Source organism: Copidosoma floridanum, unplaced genomic scaffold (genome assembly GCF_036245765.1).
Source record: "Copidosoma floridanum isolate Cflo_tuat_1 unplaced genomic scaffold, Cflo_Japanese_pri ptg000001l, whole genome shotgun sequence".
Taxonomy (NCBI): Eukaryota; Metazoa; Arthropoda; class Insecta; order Hymenoptera; family Encyrtidae; genus Copidosoma; species Copidosoma floridanum.
The window spans coordinates 11,895,466-11,917,738 of NW_028321878.1; the positions used below are offsets into that span (position 1 = coordinate 11,895,466).

The 22,273-nt window shown below is 31.6% G+C and overlaps 1 protein-coding gene across 1 annotated transcript; it reads left to right on the forward strand.

Annotated features, from left to right (window-relative positions):
- Positions 1 to 10,836: 10,836 nt before the first annotated feature.
- wde (Fibronectin-III type domain-containing protein windei) lies at positions 10,837 to 21,998 on the forward strand. Its single transcript, XM_089589609.1, has 12 exons — positions 10,837 to 10,871; positions 12,937 to 13,097; positions 13,776 to 16,415; positions 17,443 to 17,837; positions 18,785 to 19,045; positions 19,305 to 19,854; positions 19,958 to 20,112; positions 20,186 to 20,324; positions 20,395 to 20,471; positions 20,557 to 20,659; positions 20,741 to 20,910; positions 20,981 to 21,998. Exons 1-12 carry the CDS (start codon positions 10,837 to 10,839, stop codon positions 21,074 to 21,076), a joined length of 4,782 nt encoding a protein of 1,593 aa, XP_089445735.1. The 3' UTR covers positions 21,077 to 21,998.
- Positions 21,999 to 22,273: the final 275 nt, after the last annotated feature.

The following is a 22,273-nucleotide window of genomic DNA, read 5'->3' on the forward strand; positions in this document are numbered from 1 at the left end:
ATGACAGATTAATCACAAGGTATGTTTTGTAATGAACAAAAACAATCGGAAAATATCTTTCCTTTAACAATTATTAATGCATAAATTGCAATTGGTCGTACACTAATGAATACATCATTTATAAAATTTACTGATAATCCTCAATAATAAATAAAATTTGTTTACCATTACAAGTTGACACTTAGTTTTATAAATACATATATATATATATATATATATATACACTTTATAAGTGGGCGTGTGCGCGCGCAGATGTGTGTTTGTATTTACATGTTAACAAAGAAAACAATTTTTTACGAGTTCCAAAATCGTGATATATATTTCTGAAAATTAGCCGTACTTAGTACAACGCCCATCTTTTTTTTTCTAATTCAAAACAACTAACTTTTATAGTACTTATATATTTTTTATATTACGTACCGTTATGAACTTGTAGGAAGTTTTTTTTATTTGAATTTTTTTGTTTATTCAATAGTTCACAATCCATTATCTATTTACTGAATGTTTACATAACCTATTAAAGATTAAAACTGATTGGTGGAAATAAGACAATCATTATTAATAATTAAACTTCCTTATCAATGCGAACTTGGTAAATAATTTACCAAAAAAAAAAAAAAAATAACTGTTTTTTGCAATAAGAATAAGAACAAACAATCTATTTTTAACTATTATGGATAAGTATGTACATCATATGAAATTCTAAGAGAGGGAGGGCATAACAATAATTAAATTTTTAGCTTGTTTCAATATCAGGCAACAATCAAAAAAGAACGAGAAAAAACGGACTATGCTGGCATAGCCTTTAATACATAGACGAGTGTGAGAACATTGGTTGCCTGATAACTTGGAACATTCTACCTACACATCGTTTTCGTGTGTGTAGGAGCTCGATCACGAAACAGCATGGTATAGATGTTTCGTACGTATAGCTTTATTCAAGATGGCTGACGTTTCCCTGCTGTTCATTCCAAAGGAATCAAACAAGATTTTATTATTATTTGTTTGATAAAGTATTACATGTATTGTGTCAAGTTGTATCAAAATTGGATTTAAAAATTTTGCAAATTTTTGTTTTTAGAAAATCAAATATTTCAGACTTATCTAAATAGGTATTGGGTATTCTTATAGATTATATAATCGACATTTTTATGTACATATAAATGTGTAAATCGACCATTAGAGATGAGGCATACTTATAATAGAGGGTATCGACATTCAAGCGATAAGGCCCTAAAACTTAAATTTTTAATGCATAAAAAATAAATTTTTTTGATAATGCATTGAAAAGACCTTGACAGTTCAAGGTTTTTATTTAGGAGTCTGACGTCATAGCTCAGTTATAGCCCATTTATGTTGTCTGCACACTCGGATGGTCGAATGTGTTGATACCATATAAATAGGCTGTTCAAAGAATCTTAAACTTATTTATTAATGTTATTAACAGTTGCAATGGTTACTATGTTAGTAACTTTAAGTTTTCTGTTTTTCATTACATATATGTTTTCGTAATTAATGGAATAAATTATCACTTTTTGCAATGTATCATAAATTTGTTGTTTATTATTTATATTGTTGTTGGCCAAGTCTCACCATTGCGCTACCTGACATTAGTTTAATTGTTCGTTTGATGTAATTAAATCTGACTGTTTAAACTTTGATATCACTAGATCAAGCGCACGTCTCCCATGCAGAGATACATGAATAGGCATGTCTGAGATTACTTTTGACAATTTATTTAGGTTAAAAAAATTTTAAACACATTTACTCGAGCAATACTATAACGAACGAATGAAATGTTAGTGATCCAATAGGAATGAATTTTGTTTACAGAGAGAATGAGTGGAAAACTGTTTGTTTATTAAAATTTTTTTTACCATTCAACAATTTTGTAGCTGTTTTATAATATAATTTTGATGGGGAGGTTTTCAGTAAAAAAACAATGAAATAAAAATTTATTAAAAAATGTATAACTCATGCTTAGTCTTAAATGAAAAACTGTCACTAGATGTGAGCAATATTATTTTTTATGTGAATAAGTTAGTAGTAAATGAAGGCTAGGTTAATAGAATAGTCTATGAACGCAAAATGCATGGCTAATGCTTTTCATAAATTTTGAGGTTATATTTAAAAAAAATTTTGTTTTATTTGACATTAAACTCGTTTAATGTTGTTAAAGAATTGAAATCAACAAATTGTTCTAAAATTTAGTTTATTGTCATCGTGTACGTAAAATATCTCCATAAGCTTACACATACATCCGTATACACAGCAAGCCATACATGCATACATGCGAGTACACATATATACTTGCATACAATTTAGGCTTGAACGTCGCTTAAAGCTTAAAACATAGGTAGATGAACGTTTCAACTGACTGAAAATTATATTGTCTCAAATTTTACTTTAGGTAAAAAGTTATATATTTTCATGATCTGAAGGAGTAATATAAATCAGAAGATTGGAATTTTTACATCAAAGCTTTTTTTTGCTTATCATTTTAGTGTTGCATAGTATCTGATTCGGTGGGATTCGTTGGGTCTAAGAATTTCTACATGAATTTAGACACAATTATTTTTTTATTTCATGTTTGATACCAAAATCGCTTAACATTATACTGGTTAATCCATACGTTTATTTATTTAACAATTAACCGGTTCTTATTCTAATTCTACTAACAAATGCGTTACATTTTTTAAATTGTTCGTTTTTTAAGAACAATAAATTGATAAAGTAATAACAATTAAAATTCATTTGTTATAAACAATTATCACATTCGTTCATGGGCCTGTTACGGGGTGAAGTAGGCTACGTCATTTCATCATTTCTTGTGTCTCGCCCATTGGTTGCGTTACTGAGACTGCGTGAATCGACCTTATAATACGTCAATACCGAATACCAAGCTCGACTGCAGGCTTCAGTCATTAGGCCCAGAACTGTTAGTTACTTCAAGTTCGAGTAGCCACAGAAAAAAATATTTCCAGTTGTGCTATTAGTCAAGATAGCTCTCAATGGGAAATTTTAAATTTACACTAAAGCCATGATTGGTATAAATTTTTTAGAGATATCTCAGCTAGTAAAAAATGCTTTTAAAAATATTCCATGAGCTATTAAATGAGCAGCAGATACATTCAGTTTGTACTTGACCACTATTTTCGTTCAGTTGACGATTTGTATAGTCAAAATCAGAACAAATAGTGATTTTTGATGGTTAATAAAGTTAGTATCACATCGATATTATGGTAGAGTAACTTAATGACACAGAAAATTCATAATTTGTTTGGATATCCTTGAATAATAGACAGTAGATGTCAAATATCTCACTTCAATAAAACGTGTGGTGACGCTAAGTGAAAGTTTACATCTGTATATATATGCACACCTATCTTTTTATATATAGTTGTGTGTTTGGTATGTGCCTTTCCATCTCGCATCGCAGTCTTTGGAGCTCAGAACAAAGTATATAGATATACATTTCTACAAGATATAACCTCACTTTATTTGAAATGTGATTGCAATAATTTGACATATTCTTTGAATGTTTTAAACTATAAATCCATTATTTAGTGTTGTTATTACACTGCCTTATTGGTCCTGTGTGACTCCCTTAATTATTAAAAAATCTAGGTTTTTATCTACGACGAAATTTAACAACACAAATATGATTAATTTAGTTCCCATTCAATATACTTACATTATGAAAATTATTTCTTACTAGCATTTTCATGAGTTGGAACATCTTCGAAAATATTGTTGCTGTCCTATAGAATGTCAAATTACTTGTTAACTATCTTGTAACTCAGTGTGATGAAATGAAAAAAAAAAAAAAAGTTTTTACAGTAACATAATTTACGTGTTATAAATTCTTCACAACTCTGAGAATTTCTAATTGTTAACATAGTTAAATATTTTGAATTTTCGCAAAAGAATCAGGGAACAAAAATAATAACGTTGCTCTCGCTTTCTGCAATGAATTTTTTTTTTAAACCAGTTCTGTAGAAACACTTCACAAACATATCCCCACTTAACCAAACCCATCATTGTGAAGTCCTCTAACACAACACAAATATTGTTTCTATCAGTTTGAGTGAACAATAGAATTTAGGGTCATTTTGTAAGAGATCCATTGCAAAATATGGTATGTGTTAACATTAAATACAATACAATAACCAATTACTTCTGATTAACAATAAAATAATTATAGCGTCTTTCGGAATTAATCATAAGCAATGTATGAATCCATGTTTAAATAATTATCAGTTCCGTCAAAACCCGTAAAACCCATTTCTGTAAAGTGATGCTATTAAAAATTTGTGGAACAACGTGGTTCAGAATAGGTTTTTAGTAAACATTGGTGTTCAAACGTGTTCTTTATTTGGAAACCATCTCTTACGGAGACTATTGATCAGAGCGTAGTATGGTTGGATATTGATTGGCTGAGGGTTAAATATTTAGGTTTTAGTTCAGAAATGAGATTTATCGATTTTAATCGCTCGTGACAATACCTAATAATTTTTATCTTTCAAATTTATATAATATAAATGTTTTCTGTTAACGAGTCGCAGACAAAACAATGCTTGTAGTGACTAAAATTTAGAACCATGAATGCATGAATGCTATAAACCCACTCTGGAGGCTCATCCGAAAATAACGTTTTAACTAAAAATACACGGTAACCTTTAAGCTATACACTTTCTAACTAATGGTCATTCTAGATTTATGCAGGTCCCGTAACCGTTTATTAAGAAATCTCAGATTTCACGGGTTTTTAATTTTTGTACGTATCTTACGTAATGGATTTTGGTTAAATAATTTTACTTATTTATTTATTGTTTACTGTAGATCAAAGCGAAAATTTCACAACTAAACAATTTCAATTTGAAATTTAAAAAATTACTTGAATAGTTTTTTTCCTGACTCAGGCGTTTTTCTTCAAGGAGGCCCTACATTAATGTACTACCTTTCACCATGATATTGGACTATCGCACCTAAAAACATTGGACGGCGTGCATGCCACCGGAAACAAAGCTCGTACCGTTATATTCATTGATCATGTCCGAGGTTAAATTTTTCGCATATTTGTTCGTTAAACCGCCATTTTTAAGACATTAACATGTTTAACATCATAATAACAAATTGTTTATTTTGTTTGTTCGTGATTTTTTATGCAGTATTTTTTGTAAAGACAAACGTTAAGACGTGAAACAGAAAGTTTTGAAATAACTCACATTTAGTAATGAAATGTGCAATCGTAACAGATTGGTTTGGTTTTAAAAAATAATCGTTGAAGAGTTTGTTCATGTCTTTGGTAGCTTATTGTACTTTCGTTAAGAAAAATATGGATTTAAATTTTATTAAACGTATCGAATTAGGGCAATTACAAAGGACTCTTGGTCTCGTGGATACATATATAACACTAGCTATAAAAATTACTGTTTTATGTAATGTGAATATTTTCAAATCATTCTAACTCCGAAAATAAGGTTTTTCAAAGCGAGAGTTCTCTGAAGTCATCTGTAAGCTTTATATTGGTAATATAAAGTATTATTTAGAACTATTGGTTTACTAGATAATTGTGGAACAATAAATAACCATAAACTTTTTCGATATAATTAAATATTATTAAATAAATTTCAGTCATTACATCCAATGTGATATCATCCATCTTTTATATTCCACAACTAAATCATTAATAGTCTTATTTAAACTAAAAGTTTAAATTCAGAGTCGAATTGTATAATCCTTTTAGTAAAGCAGTTTTAGTCATAAAGCACATAATTCATATCAGGAACTGCCAACAGTACCGAACTACCATAGATAGATACAAGTTAGACATTTTTCCATTTTAGAATGTGTCTGAAATATTTCAGCCATATTGGTTCTGGTAATCATCGTAAACTGTCGGAAACCTTCGGTCTGGACATTTATACATCTCCGACGCAGCGTTGGGGTTGGGGCCTGTGGCTCTACAACACAGCCTCGCGTTGAACGGGTATGCGCGTGTGTTCGTATGTGCTGCTTCTCTTTCTCTTCCTTTCGTCCCACTCCTCGAGCAACTTCGTCGATAGCTCGGAGGGAGCCAGAGAATCCGAGTCGCCAACTCGGAGAGCATCGGGCAGATACGGCAACGTCGGCAACTATGTGTAGCACAGCTGTATTCGCTTTTGTTAACTATACATACGCTTCCACCTCCCACAATATTTCACTAGAGCGTCGCGGCTGTAGTCGTCGCGCGCCATTACAGTCGTGCGTGTGCATCGCCCTCGTGTGACCAGGATTTCGGTACTCATGCACGATCCCAAAAGGGATAGAGCTATGTAAATAGATGTAGAAATCATTAAAGAGTGCCAACTTCAAGTCTGATGTAGCATAGTTAAAAAAAAATTAAAAGTTATTTGTAAAAATTAAAGATAAAAAGTTTATTTCGGCTATCGAGCTGAAATACCACTGTAGTTGGTCGCCATGTTAAATGGGATCATTCATCGAGGACAGCGCCATCTGGTTTGGTAAACCTAATCTCAAGGCCAAACTTTTGGAAAGTAATTGTTTCTTTCTGGTAGGAATATTATTTTTATCATATTTATATCATAATTACCATTTAGGTTTATTCCTTTTTACAGTTAAGGATTCGGATATCTCGGATTGAACTGCATGGACTGAAAAAAGCTTTGCAGTGTGGCTGCTGTAGCTCGCTAACCCAAGTAAGTACCTGTCTAGTTAGGTTAGTCTGAGAATCAAGCATAATCTACTTAGCAGCCCAGGTAATAGTGAACACGTGTACAGATCTCTCGGTTTCTGATTGGTCATTTTTGCTTGAGCTGCCAAGCAGATTCTGTTGGTTCTCAGACTAACCTAACTTGACAGGTACTTACTTGGGCTACCAAACCGTACTGCAAAGCTATCTTAGCTGAATTTTTTTCAGTGTGGTTTTAGGTTTTAATTTGTCCACTTACCTGTCCTAAAAACTCTGCCAAACTAAAACTTGATTTTTGTTTTTTTTTGGATCTTTTTTGTTCGAACTAGGAAATTTGTAGAATCTTTATTTCTTTCGGCACATTTATCAGACTAGTTATTTCAAAACCCTTTTAAAAGTATGGATCTGGCATATGCTAATTTATAAAATACCCTTACCATAGAATTTTCATCAAATATCCATATTTCAACTCTAGTTGAAATTTTTCCCTGCGACTATACGCGAAATAATGGTCACTTTTATTTATTTATCATTTGTCATTTTTTTTACTGTTGAAAAAAAAAAAAAAAAACATCATTTATTATTATTATAATGATATAGCTTAACTATTTATAGTTTTGGCTGTATTAAGTTTTTAGATCACTTAGATCGTAATGGCTGTAGAAGTTGTTGCGTATACAAATTCTACTTCAAGGTCCGCTTTTGCGGTATAACGCCCTCTGCACCAAATCTTTCACTAAGCAGTATACTTTAAAGTTTATATGCAATATCTTTGCAAAATACTATTTAGATTCGGTACAGAGGGTACTATATCAATTAAAGCAGTAATTAAAGTAAAATTTGTATATGTAACAACTCTCGCAGCCATTGCGCTGATTAATCTAAAAACTTATGAAAAAAATTTGGAATAGTTAAACCGTAATAATTGCGATACAAGCCTGCGGCGTTGATTTTTTTACTTGAAAAAAAAATTTTACTAATAAAAAATGACAACTACTATTACTTTGTGAATTTTAACAGCGAAAAATTCCAACTAGTGTTGAATATAGGTATTTGGTAGAAATTCAGTAGTAAAGGTATTATATGAATTATCATATGCTAGATCCACGCTAAGTGTGTTAAAGTAACCAGTTCTTAAATGTACTGAAATAATCAACAGTTCCACAAGGTGTTAACTTTTGTTTCATAGTTAATTTTGTTTTAAAAACTAACAATTAATCTAACCTTAATTACTGCAGTTTTTTTTTTTTCGTGACATTGTAAAAATACTTTTTTTACTATTACTCTTTACGTAGTAAAGTTTATGTGTTTCCATGTGCATAACATTAGGACTAATGAGAATCGATCCGAAAAGGTACACGTTTCAATAAAAACTCTTGAGTTCTACAACATGTGGTGTTTGATTTATTTCGAAAAAGCATGTAAAAAAGCATTAACAATATCATTTAATGTTAGATGCAGTATTGTTTTCTAGTCATTTTATGCATCCACACACACATAAAATTATTGTTTTTTATTTGTTAATCTAACAATATTTAGATAGACTAATTTTAGTTTTTTTTTCCTCCTATCTTTGTTTTTTAACCCCGCGCCCAGTGTTTCTTCACTTTCGGCAAATCTTGTAGAAAATTTACCAATCATGTAATACAAAAGTAAATATATACAGAAAAATTACCTATCTAAGTTTTAAATATTAACACCGAGGAAAATTGATTTGGCGTTTAACTTTGAGTGTAGAACAGAGCAAGTGTGTAAATATTGACATTCAGAAAGTAGAATCGAAATTTCTATCTACTTCTTCCTATGCAATTGTTTAGTGTTAATAAGTGTATGAAACATAACCAAATCGACGGTTGATGGTGGTTTAATACTATTTTTTTAAATGTATTATTAATGTTCATCGACTGCTACCAAACTCAAGAAAAATTCCTAAAACAGTTTATCGAGAGGTACGTGAAAAGTACCAACAACTTTTGTCCAAACACTTTCGTAAAGAAAAGGATGACTCATATTAAAATTTAATAAATAATAAAATCTGAATCCTGGTATGTTACCCGTCCAACCTTTTTATGGAAACATTCACAATTTAAAAGAATTGTTTAAATAGTTTTTTACCACCACTTTCACTAAATTGATCCATATTCTGTCAGAAAACAATGAAATTATAATCCAGTAACTAAGTAGAATTTTTTCACATTATTCTTGACTTATTATTTAGAGCGATTTCTCGTCTCCTTGATAGTATAGAAGCAATACAGACGATTAGAAGACTCAAACTAAACTGGTGAATTTACAACCTATCCATGCAGTGTTTTACTCGTTGCATATATAATCATAGTAAAATATACCCTTACTATTTAAGACCGTTCTAAAACGGTATCACAATAACTTGTTAAATTTTATTTTAACAAAAAAATCAACTGCCAATTAATTGGAACAGTTTCTTTAATCTTGATTTTACTGACCTTTTCCTTACTTTTTTTGTTTATAACCATAAAATGGCTAAACTGATTATAACTCTTTAACAACGAAGAGAAAGTTTTGTTATATTCTAAAAAATATATTATCATCGTATAAGTACTGACAAGATACTGGCGAATTTTTTTTTTTTTTTTCAAGTAGGCAATTCTCAAACAACGTATTTAGTTTAACTAAATAGCCTATTGTACCCATGTGAATTATTTTCTATTTTTGGAATCATTTTGTGTGTAAATTTTTTTGACTGGCTAGTTTTTTTAATTCATGTAAATAATATTTTATTTGATATAAAAAATTAAAAAATAGATATCATGAGAAACGCAAAAAAAAATTCATTTCTTCTTTAATGAATTTGAAATTACAGAAAAATTCTCTTATAATATTTTTAAAAAATATTTAAAATGTCGAGGAAATATTACTTGATGTGCTACATAAAAATCTGAAAATTGAAAAAATTTTTCATAGTGATTTATTCAATAGAATTGACGCGTATGAAATACAGATTGAAATTCAAACTCAGAACCACTAAATTTCAGTTTTATTTGTTAACAACTTAATCCACATCGTCAACTTCCCATACAAATATTTAAAAAAAATTTTCGTCAAAATTTTCCAAATTTAATAGTTTCCTTCCGAGAGTTTCGAGGTGTGATGTTTTTCTTTAGAAAATATAATAGCTGTGATCCAAAATTATGCACTCATTTTTGCATCTCAATTTTGAAAATATATTGTTTTTAAGCAGTTTAAATATATTTTACGAACGTTTTTCATCTGCAGCGTCCATGAAATACAATTGCTTCAGACGTAAGATATGGACAAAGAGAAAATGTTTTTAAAATGTGTAACTTAAAAAATATTACAAGTATTTTTATAAAATTGCAAATATCCTAAAAGAAACGAGTATATATTTTTCAAAAATTTTTATCTTGACATTTTGTATGGAAGTCAAACATGATTAAGCAACTTATATGTTTCTCTACGACTACCTATTTGAAACTGCTGAAACATTTGCTGCACCAGAGTAAGAAAAAAACTGAAAAATTCAACGAGGCATCATTCAAGGGTTTTTATTTTGTTATTATCCTTGTTAGATACACTCCAGTTCCAAATATTACTTATGTCTCTTTTCTAAAAAGCGTAAAAGGACAAGAAAGCGTATAAAATCAAAGTTTAGGGTTGTTCTATTGTCGTGGTAGAAAAATAAAAATGATTAAAAAATTTTTTTTGTACTTCCTTGATGCTATCATCGATAATTTCACCAAACTTCAAATTTATTTGTTATTTCTCTGTTAATAGTTAAAAGTTGGTATTACTGCTAACTTTTTGCCTATACAACTTTTATTTTGCTATCAATAATAATTTTTTTTTTTTTTTAGTAACTTATGAGTAAATAAACAATAATTTTAAAAAATTTATTACATTTAAATTTATACGTTGTATATTAAAGGCATTATAGAATCACAACTATTTTTTGCGGCTAATTTAATTTTATATTCACTTAAAACAAGTTTTTTTTTTTTATTCTAAAAATTATTTCTAAAACAATTAACAAAAAAATCAAATTTTATCACTCTAAATTATTTTAATTTATTTTAAAATAGGAAAAATTATCATTAATTTTGAATGCGCGCGTGTGTATACATTTATACTGAAACCATAGCAAGATGGCTTCCACAATAATTCTTGTTAATGATCATTTGTAACGCACAACTTATCTTTAAAAATATTTTAATTCTTTGCAAAAAATTTCGTGAGAAAAATATTAGCAAACGATTTAGATTAGAAAAATATTATGTTTTTGTAACGTTAATCCTTTTTTTAGACAATTTTTTTTCACATACATACAAAAACAAAAATAGATTAGGTTAGATGATTCAGATAACGTTGATGTTTTTTGTGCTACAGGCTTACAAAGTTGGTTAACTAACAGATTCCAACTAAAATTTAGATTAGTTAAATGACTTAGATTTAATTTTTGTCAATTTTTTTTTTTTCTCATGTTAATAGGCTATTAATATCCCACTTACAAACACATTTTGTCTTGCAAAATTTTTTTTATGGGAATCATCTAGTCTTAGTATTTTTCATTTTTTCGTTATGTAAAAAATTTAGAAAAATTAGTTGTTTATTGCATACAATGAGTTCTAATTCTATTTTAAATGTATATTTGAAAGTTTTTTTTTTCTTTTTAATTTTGTTATACGTCATAAAAATTCATTTTTATTGAACATTAACCAACTTATCGCATTGTAATATATTAAGAGTTGAAATAACTCTTCAAGCCCTGAAAATATTTCTGCTTGCGGGATCTAACAAGTATACAATATGGCTGCCACTTTCGTGGCTGCTTTTCCACACGTCAGAAAACCTAAAGGATTCTGTGGGTGTAGGTTAAGCATTCGTCAGTTGAGATACACGAAAACCACTTTCGCAGCTAAATTTGCGCAAATAAATCATTAATTTTTCTAACTATTTTCAACATGGCAACCAAAAATATAACTAAATTACTTTCTGTCAAGCATCAAAAACAAATAAAAATCAATATACGCCAAACGAACGTTCGTAGAAAAAAACCCTACGAGGGAAGAGCCACTGGTTGAGAAACCCTGCGTGCCGGAATGAACGCGCGCGCATACGCATGCTTCCCCTTGCAGATGAGCAAGCAAACCCTTCTCGGTCGCTTCGAGTCGAGCTGCAGCTTGACCGAACGTTCGCTTTCTCCCCACTATGCGGCTACTTGTCGTCTTTTCACACTTGAATCTTTGTTCGAAGTACAGCCACACACAGCTCAAATTGTGATTTTTGGGTTTTTTTTGCCGTTGAGACACTCAAGTTTTTTGTTTTCTAGTACTCTCTCTTAAATTGATGGTACTCAAAGTTGATTTTTCGCGTTTTTTTTTATACAATCGTACGAAATTTATAACGAAAAACTAAACTACGTTTGTTAAGAACTTGTTTGGTTTAATGTGTTTTTCCTACCTCGAATGTAATAATTCACTACACGTTCAAAGCTGCCGTTAATCAAATAGTACGTTATCAATATTTTTTTTGGTTTTAGTTCTCTAATTTAAATGGATTTGACTTGAACTTCTTAAGTTTGTACTATACTTGTAAAGTTGTTGAGTTGTAGGGTTTTTACTGATATCCTTTAGTACTATATTAGAAGGACACATAAGTACGCGCCCACATCCCCACGTTATAACCAGTTGAGGTTATGTTGATTATTTTTTTTCATTGGACTTGAAGTCTCGAAACTCAAATACTTTATACTAATGTTTTAAAATAATCTATTATAATACCCAATAAAGTTATAAGAAAATCATTTTTGGTTAACTGGCCAAGTATTTTATAAATTATTAAAGTACTATTAAGAAATTCTAATATAGTGCAATTTGTTAAAAAAAAATTCAATAAACATTTTTATCTTTCAGTTAACTTATTTGTAGATTCTTAATTATTTAGATATTTATTTATTAAACTTAAAATCCAAAAAACTTTTTTTATTTGAACTAGTTTTGTATGTGCCAAAAATTAGGAATTTGTTAATGGTAAACTTAGATTTTAGAAAATATTTTCTTGTTCATGCATGACTTTCATACTAAACTGTCATTTTATAATGCATTGTGTTTTAACCAAAATAATTTTGGTTATTCACAGAATGCAAACTTAACACTGAGTGAAACTAATAGAATCCATACAACATTTTGTATAATTGATGCAGTCAATATTGTTAAATTACCCTTTAATGAGTCATTATTACATAGAAACATACCAGAAATATCTGACAGTTCTAACGAAAAATGTAAAGAAACCTTTTGCAATAATGAGTCAGATAAGGATGATATACTTTTAAGATTTTCTGATGTTGAAGAAGAAATTTCAGCATGTTCTAATAATCAAACTAACTTTCAACCAAAACAAAATGGTAAGATACATAAATTAATGATGATTTAACCACTGACTGCTTAACAATTAAGACTTGATGGCAAAAATTACATGTACCAAGAATTGACACTTGCTATTTCTATCTCATGATAACGCATCAGTTTCATTGTGTACAAAATGGTATTAGTTTCAGTGTGTTGGTTTTTCAAATACTCTTGTGATGGGTAGCTTTGAAATGTGACTAAAACAAGAAAGTAAGGTGTGTAACCATACAAATAGCTCATTTAGATGCAATATTAGTTATAAAACAGTTAAAAATTAACATCCCAAATATTGTAGCTACTTGTCTACATTTTTAATTATGCAGTGCCTAACACTGATAATTGTTATTATTAATACTTAGGTTCATCGTATACTTAATACAGTTTCAGTATTGATATAAAATACACACCAACCATTACTATGAATCAGTTGGTGTTTTAAACTATTTTACATATTTTCTAAAAAGTATAAAAATAACTCATTTTTTAGTAGAAATAGTAAACATTTAATAAGTTAAGGTTGAAAATAAATTATAGTTACATAAATCATTAAAATTTTATTTCAATATTTGTGAATGGATAATTGAATCCTTTAATAGATTGCTCATTAAAAGCATGTAGATAATTGTTTTTGCTATAATCTCATATCTTGTGCTTTTTTTCTTTTATGATTACAGATCTGGAAATTGATGTACAAGCAGCAACTTCTGCTGAGGTTACCTCAAAACCAGAGAAAGAAAAGCTGACAAACAGTCAAAATTTGACTGATAAAGAAAATATTGTTTTAATTAAAGTACCTCGGAATTCTAAAATCTGCAGCTTAAAATCCAAGTTTGCAGATGCAAGTTGTGGTGTTGGTAGAAAAGAGTCTATTATGAGTGGCAGTGATCGATTAGGGATGTATAACGGCTCCAAGCACTGGAATTTCAATAAAGGATGGAAAGGTATGAATTCATCTCGTGGTTATTCTCACCGTGGTGGTGGAGATTGGTACAAGCAACCATATTCAGATAAAGATAAGTACAGCAAGACTCATTATCATAATCAAAGCAAATTCAGATTGCACAATACCCCAAGATCAATGTTTCAAAGTGGACCTTTGGATAAAAATAGAGTGTCCAAAAAAGACAATGTTAAACTAGCCCAAAAATTGAAACACAGTTTGTCAACTTCAGAAATTAGTAAAGAAAAGAAACAGTTGGTAAAGGAAAATGGCCTTCTTCATGGTTTGAGGCCTGGAACCAGTAGTATACAAAAAAATAAGTCAATTGAAGATGCCAAAAATAGCCTAAACTCTATCAAAATCGTAAACGTTACTTCTGAGCATAAAGAAAATATTTCAAGTGTAAAGTCATCTTCTGAACAAAAAAACAAAGACAGTACTAGTGATGTTTTGAGAATTAAAAGAGACAAAATTGTTAGGGATAATCCTTCTACTGTGACCAAAGAGTGCGAAGTTGTGGAGCTTGATGATGATGATGATAACTCTGATAGTCAAGAAAGTAGATGTAATTATAATGGCATTGTTCAAAAAGTTATCGATGACGATGACGATGCAGATTGCATTATTACGGAAGAAATGATTCCACAAAAGAGATGCGTGATCAGTGAAGTGACCAGTGAAATGCAAATTAAGATTGTTGATGTTGCAACCAGTAAAGAGGATGTGATGGATGAAGATAATAATGAAACAGTTATGGAAGTGGATGATAGTAGTAGCCAAAGTGGTTGTGAAATTGATGAGCAGTGTGATGAGGCTGGTCCTAGTGTTGTCCAACTCGTCAATACATTTGAAACCGCATCAAATTTACAATGTATAGAAGCAATGCATGAAAATGATAATAGTTCGAGCGAGATTCTTCTGAGTGAAGATATTAATGAAGAAAACAAAGAGGAATCAGAACAAATAGCAGAAGAAATTGTGGAACAAGAAGATGAAAAAGTCGAAGAAAAAGAGCAGGAAAAAGTTGAAGAAGAAATAGACCAACCAGATATAATAGAAAGAGTAGAAGAAGTGGCAGCAGAAGTTGCACAAAGCACTGAAGAGAGCATGGTCTGTGAGGAACATGAAGAGCCAGATAGAATAGATAACATTGGAGAAAAAGAAAATGAAGAGACAACATATGCTGAAGACATGAACAATGAAGAGGAGACAAATAAGGATGAAAATATAGTTCAAGGTGAAATAAACGTTCCAGACGAAAAAGATTCAGAAGAAAAAGTTGCAGAAGTAACAGATTCAGAAGAAAAATTACCAGAAGAGAAAGATCTAGAAGAAAAATTACCAGAAGAGAAAGCTCTAGAAGAAAAATTACCAGAAGAGGATACTCTAAAAGAAAATTTAGTAGAAGAGAAAGCTCTAGAAGATAAAGTACCTGAAGAGAAAGATCTAGAAGAAAAAGTACCAAAAGAGAAAGAGCCAGAAGAGACAAATTCAGAAGAAAAAGTACCAGAAGAGAAAGATCTAGAAGAAAAAGTACCAGAAGAGAAAGATCTAGAAGAAACAGTATCAGAAGAGAAAGATCTAGAAGAAAAAGTACCAGAAGAGAAAGATCAAGAGAAAAATCTGCCAGAAGAGAAAGATTCAGAAGAAAAAGAACTTATAAACGAAGCTGAAACGATGGAAATCAGTATTACTGATGAAAACGAAGAAAGGATAGAAAAAGCCAAGGAGGTCTCTGGGATTGATGAACTACAGGATAATGAAACAGAAGACATTGAAAATCAGGAAGGTGTAGAAGAAAAAACTGATGATGCTGCAGTTCAAGAAACTGAAGAGGTCAGTGAAGCTATGGATGTACAGAGTGATGTTGGATCTCCCAAGCCACTTATGATAGATGAGACTGCAAGTACTGAATCTAATGATGCCAGACCTGATGACAAAAACGATGATACCACTCCTCCTAAGACACCTGACAATACTGAACAGCCAACAGCATCACCTGCTGAAAATGTCAAGGATTTAAAAAATGAAGAAGAAAAGGTCAAAGATAACAAAGAAGAAGAGAAAGATGAAGAAAAATCTAGTGCAGGTGAAGTGCCAGAAAAAGACAGTAATATCGTTGAAGAACTCGATATTGTGGAAGATGATAATGCAACGGAATCGCCCAAGTCGAAGGACGGTTATGCTGACAAAACGAAAGACGATAATGTAGAAAACACGTCGATCTGCAGCAATGACACATCATCAACTCTTCCCATTGGTGAATTGGAAGAAATGAAAACAAGCGGAACCAACGAAAACGTGCCCGCAATCGTTCACAAAAAACGGCGTAAAAAAAGGGATGACCTTGAAATCCCAGGGTTTGAAATTCAAGGTAAGAATGAATTTTAGCATTTTTTACAACTACTACGTTCATTTTTAAAACTTTCATCGATTGTAGCTATTAAATCTCTTTTCACCATCTGATTTTAAGTACACTATCATGCGCTATCCAAGTACTAATGGTAAAATTAGCGATGTTTTTTTTAACCTTAACATAAAAACCACATAAATAAAAAATAAAAACAAAAGTACTTCTATTAAAAAAAAAAAAATTAAAAACTCATTGACGTGTTGCCTAACTCCATTTTGTTACAATTTTGATAACCGCTCAAAATCATACTAAATGAGTAAAAAATTCAACAAGTTCAAGAAATCCGACGAAATTTCCTAAGGTTCCTTTTTGTTAAAATATGCACTACATGTTTTTCGTTCGTGTTATTGTTTGTATAAAAAAAACTCATCGTCATTTAACAAGTTCTAACGCGTGTTAAACCAGTTTACCGTATACTGTTTTTTTTAACTCGTTTTTATTTTCTTGTACTTTTATAGCTCTTAACATTCACATTTTTTTACGTAACTTGGTCAACACTGATTTTGTTTAAAAATGAACTTTTAATACACAAAAATTTAGCAATACACTGGCCAATCAGAAACCAATGATTCGCACAAACTGACATTACATCAATGGCTTTCATTAGGTAACTGCACGGTTATATTATACCTAAAACAAAAGAAGTAGACTGTCATTTTTATCTCCATGGTTTCCAACCATTAATTTCAATAACAAATTTACCCTCGCCTTTCGTGAATAAATTGCACATTTAAGTGAAGATCGTTGAGTTATTATTATTTATTATAAAAAAATAAAAAGTACTTGGACGCAACTCTGTAGTTTCGATCTCGATCCAAACGATCGTCTTTGCAGAAAAATAATAATAATAATAATAATAATAATAATAATAATAATAATAATACGAGAAGAAAAGCGAATTTTCCAATTTACAAATGCCAAAGAGCAAAATCACCATCCCCCAGCCAAATGATAAACGAATTCTTCAAGTCTGTAACGCTGTTAATAGAAAAGGGAGTGCGACAAAAGCGACGCTCGGCTCGCAAGGCCGAGGACATCATACGCAAGGAAATACTAAAAGGTGACGAGGACGAGGACGACTCGAGCGACGAATCCAACAAAATAGCAGCTTACAACAACCACAAGAAGCAACAGCAGCAGCCGAGTACGTCGTTGAATTTGCCGAGATCGCTATCGCCATCCTCGCTCAAGCGATCCTTCCAGGAGCTCGACAACGCGGTCGAGAGCAATACCACTAAAAGACTGAGAGCCGAGGAGGCAGCTGCGTCTGCCGCGGCCGAGAAAAAGGAGCAATCAAAGGAGAACAAAGTTGATCTCAAGGGTCTGGTCAGGGATATATCGCAAGAGGATATCAAGAAAAAACTGACGAGCCTGACGAGCAAGGTGAGTTATTTTTTCGTCTTTTTTCTCAGGGAAAGGGCCAGGGGGTTCGTCATATTGTTTGCGCGTTTCGAAACACCGATTTTTAAGTCTAATTACTACTATTCGTCATCGTTCTTATTATTATATTTATGATTTTCATTAATACGAGAGTTCACCTGAGATTGATCATTCAGTTGGTATATGAAACTAACGTGCACTTGTTTTTGGTTTTTGAGCATCTGCGCGCAAAACATCGAAACCTAAGTCAAACTTGGTTTATAACGAGAAACAAACGTGTATATATATATACAAGTTTTATTATTAATCTTGTTGGTTAGGTTTAGGTGTGTTGAATTACTTAGCTCAACAAGTTACACGTGAAAAGTGTATAAACATTTCCTGTTCGTTTTTCGTTGGTAACTAACGAATACTTAATTTATGAATTCACACCATTAAAAAATAATGCCACATTATTTACTCAATAAGTTACCTTTGGTTAAGATTCGATATAAACTTATGGTATCCAGGGTTAATTTGGTTATCGGTACTTTGCTGTTTCGATTCTTATACAACGTTATTTTTTTGTAGAAACCCGACGAGCGGTGGTATCTAATCTCATGGTAGTATAATAAACGTTTCAAGCCGTAATAATATTTCTCGTTAAAAATTTCTAAAACAAAGATAAATAAAACTAAAAATTTTTATTTATTAGTTACGAAAACCATTTTACATTTTTTTTAAAGTTTACCACGTCTTGATCGACTGTTCACTAATTCTCGAGTAGTTTTTATAAATACTCGAGATTAACGTCGAAGATGCTAGTTTAGTTTAGTCGGGCGTTGCTTAAAGACCGAACCATCCAAAGTAGCGTTATAGGAAAAATAAAAATTCAACTTATACTCACTAGGTGTAGATTCCAAGTTATTTAGTACCGAAGTAACTCGAAAATATCACTTTTTTTTTATTAGGAAATAGAAGCACTGTTGCTGCAAAAAATCGTCGAATGTATAACGATCCGTGGTGAAATGGGAAAACTTCGCGAGCAGGCGCGCGCGTCGAAGAGAACCCAAGAAGCAACACGTGCTAAGTGTCAGCAGCTTCAGAAACAAGTAGAAGGATTCGAGATGGTTTTGAAGCGAATAACGTACGACAAAACCCTCAACCAAGACAAATACGTGCAGCCGATCAAAATCAATCGTTCCGTTGGTCTTCAGGTCAATTTCCAGTCTGTAAGTGTCATTTAGAAAGTTTTTGCTCTTACTCATTTGTTTGTACCAAGTTTATTTTTAATATTATTATTTCTATAAAGTATCGAGAGTAAACGGTACTATCATTAAAGCTCATTTTTTTAACGACAAGATAATCTTATGTATTCCTTGGTTTAAAAAAATAATTGCCTCGAGAGTAATATAAATGATTCAACGGTGAAAAAAATCTAGGTAGAAAAAGCAATACATTGATAGAAACAAATCTTGACTCTTCCAATAGGACCATGGTATACAAAATCTGAAGCAAATTCAGGCATTCAGAGCTAACGCTTCGGCCACAAGAGCAGCAGCAGCGACAGCTTCGACATCCACGGTATCGTCCCCAGTGTACGACAACCACGTGTCGAGTCCCAAAAAGATAATAAAAATCCGCTCGCCCCGTAAACCAGAAATGTCCGTCGTATCTATGGTCAGTCAGACGTCCACCGGCAATTCTACGATTTGTTCGACGCCCATGACGACCATTACCGGCACCACAGCCCAAATCACGAGTAAGCTCCTCGAAGCGAGCAACAAACGGCCGATCACTCTGCAAAACGCTGGGAACATCATGCAGATTTTACAACCCAGTAGTCAACAGCAACATCAACAAACTCTCATTGTTAACAGGACCATTCAGAAGCCAACACAAACGGTTTCGGCTAATAATGGCAACACGAACAATAGCAGTGTTACTACCAATAACAACTCCAATGACCTCATAGATTTGACTGACGAAGAAGACAAGAACAAATCCAAGTTTGCTGTTGGGCAAACTACTCGTCAAATTCGTAAGTTGATTATTTTTTTCGTTCTACGTTGTCATCGTGATACACTGAGTAGTTTCAAAAAATTTGTTTTTACCTCTAATGGATTATTTTCTTTGTTATTCAGCTGCTCCATCTGTACAGCCAGTTAATAATACTGCAATCAGTAGGGTTCCTACAAGAGTATTCCAAGCTGTCACTACCAGTGGTGTTCCGCTCTCCAGTGCAACTAATCTTAGATTAGTTACTACTAATTCTCAATCGTCCCCAACTGCCATAGTAGTATGTATTAATTGTTATTAATTTGATTTTTTTTTTAATTATTTAACTTACATGCTCTGTTTCGTTCTTTCAGAACACTTTGAATGGTCAAAAAGTTACTTATGGCACGGTAGTTATGAATGGGAATAAACAGTTGTTACTAACTAGTAATCAGATACGGCAAGTTTCAAGTGTACAAGGAAAAAATATTACCACTCTTTACAATAAACAAGGTGAAAATTTAAACCAATCACGTAATTGACTATTTTTATTTCTGTATTTAACACATTGATTATTCCTTAGGATTGCCAACGCTAGCTAATGGACAAACGCTACGAGTCCTACAACCTACTACAACACTTCAGGCACAAGTATTACGTGTAAGTGCTTTGAATGTGCAAAGAAACTTTATTTCATGTATAATTATTTGCATCTGCTAATAAAACTATTAATTTTAATTGGCAGCATCCAGCTTCCTTACCCGAAAACACGACACCAGTTGTATCGAATCCAAATTGGAAATTGCCGCCACCTGCTCCATCGTTAAAAATATCAAAAGTAGCTACTGGTGAGTTAAAAATTACTCAAAAATGTCTTGTCTAATCTTCAAGTTAACAGTACGTTTGTTAATGCTTTTTTATAACTGCAGGAATCGTTTTATCGTGGAACATGAACTTGACGGATAAGTTTGCCAATATCGCTAGTTATCAATTGTTTGCGTATCAAGAGGTCGCGGGAACGGCCCCCAGTCCCAATATTTGGAAAAAAATTGGTGACGTTCGATCACTGCCACTGCCCATGGCTTGTACTTTGACTCAAGTAAGATTTATCCATTGATTAATTTATCAAATTAATGATGTGTTAAATCATATCGATTTTTTCTTTGCAGTTTACAGAAGGAAATAATTATCATTTTGCCGTACGGGCCGTCGATGAGCATAGTAGATTTGGGCATTACAGTAAACCGGGAAATATTTCGCTCTAGAAACAATTACGAAAATTAGTAGGAATGTGTTAAAAACAATGGTTGAATATCCTTGTTCTTCATTACATGAAGCGAGCAATCAATTTAAATTTTACATGGGCGCTTGAGTGCTGAAGCTCTAGTTCATATACATCTTTGTAATATAGTAATTCTTGATTTCTAGTTTAGCGAGGCAAATCTGTACTGTTTTTTAATTAAGGTCACGTAAACAATGTAAAGATACACCGTAAATCTTTTTTAAGTAGGATTTGACAAAGCCGTTCTTTATAACTTTTTCTCTATTTTTTTTTTCTTCAATATATAAAATCAACATCAGAGTTTTCATTTCAATTACAAGTCTTGGTAACGTTACGAATTTTTTTTATTTTTTTTATTTCTGTTATCTCTGCTTTTCAGAAGGAACGTTAAACGATTTGAAATTTATTTCTATGTTGATTCAAATCCGCCAAATTGTTAAAGTTTTAAGAGAGCTTTCATGCAGAGATGCAGTGTTTTATATTAAAATTGAAAAAATTGAAGCAATATGGTTAACTGCTTAAGTTCCAAATGGGGCTTAAAATTTATAAAAGTAATTGTTCCATTTGGTTTCAGCCCTATATAAATTTGTTTAGTACAATTACTTCGTGTATGTTAGTCATAAGGTTTTAATTTATTTGTTATTTGTACAATGTAAAAAATTTGTGCAAGCTGTGATGAGCTTGTGTATTACTAAGAAATGAAAGATTTTAAGTTGAGGAACAAATATAAAAAGTCGGAAAGTGAATAGGGCTTTATTGAAGGACAGACAAAGTGTACGTTTGTAAATGCCACTGTCTTGTTCGACTTGAACTTTATAGACATAAAAATTTTTGTAAGAAGATTATGTGTATAAATCATATGAAATGAAAATTGGAAAAGAAACAAATTTTGTACATAGCAAATTTCACAAATTTTCTCACCCAATGTGTCTTCCTTTTTTATTCCTATGACCTATCAGCAAAAATCAAATTTTTTTAAATATGCTGTGAATTTTACAGTTGGGAATATGGGAATAAATAATATTACTGACTCAACAAATTGAATTTTTCGAATCATAAGTACGAAGATTTAAGTACCTTTCCCCCATTATTCCTGTGGGGTTGCTGTACATGAATCACAATCAAATTCAGACCTCATATTTATGCATTTGAAGGTAGATTTTCGGATAAAGGATAGGTT